General features: G+C 37.3%; 1 protein-coding gene across 3 annotated transcripts in view; it reads right to left on the bottom strand.

The window, feature by feature from the left end:
- LOC121855003 (GTPase-activating Rap/Ran-GAP domain-like protein 3) overlaps positions 1-5,000 on the bottom strand; it is a 332,851-nt gene that overhangs the window by 168,889 nt on the left and 158,962 nt on the right. For all 3 annotated transcript variants that reach the window (XM_042349827.1, XM_042349828.1, XM_042349829.1), the window contains one exon: positions 2,456-2,520. In XM_042349827.1, the coding sequence (XP_042205761.1) occupies positions 2,456-2,520 (65 nt within the window). The remainder of the gene's footprint in view (positions 1-2,455; positions 2,521-5,000) is intronic.

The raw sequence follows: 5,000 nt of genomic DNA, 5'->3' as shown, positions 1-5,000 counted from the left end.
ATTAAGAGTTAAACCTACACACAGGATACATCTACATATTACTAATGGATTTAATCTCGTTTTATGTATTTCACTTTTTTATTAACTCTGGTTATTTATTCCTTTCATCATTTTATCTTAATTCTCGAAGTTTTTACAAAGTATATTTAATTCTTGTACTTTTTTTTACCTAGAGGAACATTATCTTATCGATTTATCAACATATATGGTAAGTCCTGAGTACAGTACAGGTAAAGTCAATCTATTTGTTCATTATTACAACGTTTCTGCTCACCTGTGTTCACCTGTTCCATCACACCAATTAAGGGTGAGGATACAGTTGTTATTGACCAGGTAACATTGAGAGGTTGTAAGTTATATTTGTTATTTCTAGACAAATAACAAGACGGTAGTTGTTGTGTTTACTGAGTCAGACGTTCACAATACAAATATACTGTAGCAAGATCTTCAATATGCCAGCGACTCTACCTGGCCCAAGAGATCACGAACACAACACAACACAACACAACACAAAACTTTATTATTTCTGTATCATTTATTGTTATTCATCAGTCCATTTATCAATTTATTCATTCATTGTTTATTGTAATTTTTATATTGTTTTTTTTTAAGAGTGAAGGAGGTTAGGTTAGGTTAGGTTAAGTGTGATAGAGTGAGTGAGTGATGAGTGAGTGAGTGAGTGAGTGAGTGAGTGATGAGTGAGTGAGTACATACACACATCCACACCACACCCAAATCCACACCTACACCTACACACACACACATCCACATCACTTATATACCTAACCAAATCCACATCCACACCCCATCCACACACAATAAGACCATCATAGGTGAGTAAGTGACAGCCAGGATAAAGGCGTGGATAGCAAAGGAGCCAATCAGCTTGCCAAGAATTACAGCTTAATAACCAATCAACGTTCAAAGCATGATAACGTGACAGCCAATCAGCGTTCAAAGAATCACACAGGGGGGGAGAGGACAACCAATTAGCGCCCGTGAACACACCAATATGGAGGGGGCTTTGGGACCATATGTTGATGACGTAACGAATATACAGAAAGAAAATGGAATGAGAAAGAAAGAAAATGGAATGAGAAAGAAAGAAAGTGGAATGAGGAAGAAAGAAAATGGAATGAAAAAGAAAGAAAATGGAATGAGGAAGAAAGAAAATGGAATGAGAAAGAAAGAAAATGGAATGAGAAAGAAAGAAAATGGAATGAGAAAGAAAGAAAATGGAATGAGAAAGAAAGAAAATGGAATGAGAAAGAAAGAAAATGGAATGAAAAAGAAAGAAAATGGAATGAGGAAGAAAGAAAATGGAATGAGAAAGAAAGAAAATGGAATGAGAAAGAAAGAAAATGGAATGAGAAAGAAAGAAAATGGAATGAGAAAGAAAGAAAATGGAATGAGAAAGAAAGAAAATGGAATGAGGAAGAAAGAAAATGGAATGAGAAAGAAAGAAAGTGGAATGAGGAAGAAAGAAAATGGAATGAGAAAGAAAGAAAATGGAATGAGAAAGAAAGAAAATGGAATGAGAAAGAAAGAAAATGGAATGAGAAAGAGGAAATAGAAAGAGAGAAGTTAATTAAGAAGCAACGATAATAATTTTTGTGTTTTGTTTGCTAGATTAACGTCTTGCGAGGAACAGTGGCATATACGACATATTAATAACGTTAGATAATTATAATACGTACGCGCGCTTGTGTGTGTGTGTGTGTGTGTGTGTGTGTGTGTGTGTGTGTACAGTAATTAACCTGACAATGACCCAACTTACTCAAGAGATAAATTAATACTAACCAAATTGACTCGTGATAATCTAGTGATTAGAATTATTTAAAAGATTCAATGAATAAACTTATTTTAACTTTGTTCCGATTCACTGATGAATAAATTTGATACTTTGACCGATTCAATATTCACCTAACTCACTTATCTCTGATTCATAATATATAAGCTAAAGTGAATCAGTTTATCTTTGAGCTGACTCACAACTGAATCAAATTAAAACTGACTCAAAACTTTTATTTATGAGTATTTGATTTTGACTTAATTTCAATAACTGGCCAATTTATATACCAACTTAATCGTGACCTGACTTATTTAAACCAGGAAACATAACCTATAAACAAAGTTAAAACAAAATCATGTCAATATAATTCCTGCAACCTGACCTAACCTAACATGACCTAACATGACCTTCTCACAAGTCAATTAACCCCAACCTATCTCAAAGAAAAAACTAGCTTATAATTCCTGTGACCCGACCTAACCTGATCTAACAAGACCTTCTCACAAGTCAATTAACCCCATCCTATGTCAAAGAATAAAATTAACATATATATAGATCAATTTAATCTCGACCTAACTCACAAATCTTTGGATCAAAATTTCCCTCCACATAAATAAATTATTATCTGATTAACTTAGATGACAAACGAGTACTATATCTTACCTCAGTATCTGCTTGACCGTCATTGGCTTGTTAGGAGTGTAACTAAGGCTTATCCTCTGGGCTCCCTGTAAAGAGAAAAACACAGGTTAATTAACACACCTGATTAACACACCTGATTAACACACCTGAGAAAATACATGTTGGTATGATATAAATTGGTGCTTTAAATCAAAACCCAACCTTGTCCAGCAATACGGACTTAGCACCATGCCATTATAAAAAAAAGTCTTTACAAAATATCAATCCTCTTAGGTGTGGTATAAAATGATGAACAGACAGATTAGGTTAGGTTAGGTTAGGTTAGGTTAGGTTAGGTTAGGTTAGGTTTGGTTAGGTTAGGTTAGGTTAGGTTAGGTTTGGTTAGGTTAGGTTAGGTTAGGTTAGGTTAGGTTAGGTTAGGTTGGGGAATAATAATTAATTACCTGTATTATTTAGAGGACATAATTTATTGTCTGTCTGTCATTATTCGCATTCTATATTTTTCTCCTTTCTACCCCTCTCTTTTTAGGGTGGGGTGGGGGGTCGAGGGGAGGTCGTGGGGGGTCGAGAGGGGGGGTCAGAAAGGAATTCAATTTAAGCTTCAGTCTTTCCTCCACGAAAACTGTTACTCTGGTGTGTGTGTTTTTTCTCCTGAGGGTCGGAGCCTACTGTTGAAAAGTTAGCTAATTACCACTACTCTAAATCCCCTTATGGTTAGGTTAGGTTAGGTTAGGTTAGGTTAGGTTCTCACTAAGGGTTAAAGGTTTTAGGTAAATTCTCATTTTAGGTTAACATTTAAGGGAAGATTATCAAAAAGTATTATATTTAAGGTAGAATCTTCATATACTGTTCACACACACACACACACACACACACACACACACACACACACACACACACACACACACACACACACCGAGAATGACAACAACAACCATTTATAAGCTGGAAAAACTCTTCATCGGAGCATAAAGTCCCTCCCAAAGTGACCGTCTTACCTTTGACCTTTAATATGTGACCTGTGACCTCGTAACCTCTGACCTGTGACGTATAACCTTGTAATCCCTCTTTGTAAATATTCAATTTTCTTTATCAGTGAACAATGTTAAAGTTATATGTCATGGGTTCATTAATATGAGGCGTCAACACACACACACACACACACACACACACACACACACACACACACACACACACACACACACACACACACACACACACACACGCACACACACACACACACGCACGCAAAGTTCCCCCCATCTATTTTTTTACGTCCGCACCTAAAGCAGACCTTAGTATGATCTATTAAGCAGAGACGATGGAAGAAATTGGCAGGGATAGTGAGCTTGGCTGAGCGTGAAATTGTACGGCAGGATTGTGAAATGATCAAATGGGGAGTGAAGACTATCTGCCGAGCCTGAGCCAAGATGGGGAGAGGTGGGGAGATGGGGAGGGAGATGGGGAGAGAGTTGGGAAGGGGGGAGGGAAGGGAAGGGACATATGAATAAGAGAAATTTGATAATGAGGTGAGAGAAGACATAGATGATGATGATGAGGAGGAGGAGGAGGAGTAGGAGGGAGGTACTGGTATGTGAGAGAGAAAAGAAAGAGGAAAGAAAAAGAGGTGAGAAAGGAAGGAACTGCGATAGGAGTGAGAGGGAAAAGTGATGAGAGACAGAGTAACCAAAAGTCTCAATGCATATGACTCTCTCTCTCTCTCTCTCTCTCTCTCTCTCTCTCTCTCTCTCAAAAGTGGCCATCTCGCCTCTGTAACAAATGTGGCCACCTGTATCATCACTATGGCCACTAATGCAATCTTTGGTCACTTCTATAAGACACATAAGCATTTGAGAACTTACACATCAGAAAGACACATTATTACTCGTTGAGATTACAGTGTGTGTGTGTGTGTGTGTGTGTGGACAGATTAATAACAACTCAAGGCGTCAGAGGGGCGACATAAGGAGTTTCCAATTTGCATTTTTTTGGGGCCATTTTTTTTCCGCAAGGGTACAGTAGTTTGTGAAAGCCCACGAGTAGCGTTAATGGGACTAAATTTCCTTAATTAACTAGTTAGGGAACTTTTGGGGAAGGGCGCCATTCTGGGGTAATTTTCTTAGTCATATGAACCTCTGGTCTCTCGGTAGTGGTAGCAGTTCTTTTACTTGTTTACACACACACACACACAGACACACACACACACACACACCATGAAATAAAAAACCCTAACCTAACCTAACCTAACCAAACCTAACCAAGTAACGAAACACACATACCTAGTTCTCTACGTCTCCTACACAAGTCTCCGCTAAAACAGTATTGGCAAGAGATGCAGAATTACGTTTTCTATCAATATAAGAAGATTACCTCAAAATACACTACAGGACTGGGTATATAAAAGCGGTCTACAGTAGTCTTTTGGTCTCCACTACTCGGTAAAAGGTCTTTTATCTCCAAGGACCAGATTGCCCAAAAAGACTTTATTTATGTAGAAGGTAAAAATATATATATAAAAAATATGAAGTGTTATAGGAATATATATGAATAAATGTCAGTTTATAAT

Source organism: Homarus americanus, unplaced genomic scaffold (assembly GCF_018991925.1).
Source record: "Homarus americanus isolate GMGI-L3 unplaced genomic scaffold, GMGI_Hamer_2.0 scaffold16022, whole genome shotgun sequence".
Lineage (NCBI taxonomy): Eukaryota > Metazoa > Arthropoda > Malacostraca > Decapoda > Nephropidae > Homarus > Homarus americanus.
The sequence above is the reverse complement of the archived record's forward strand: the minus strand, read 5'-3'. Positions and strand labels throughout refer to the sequence as shown.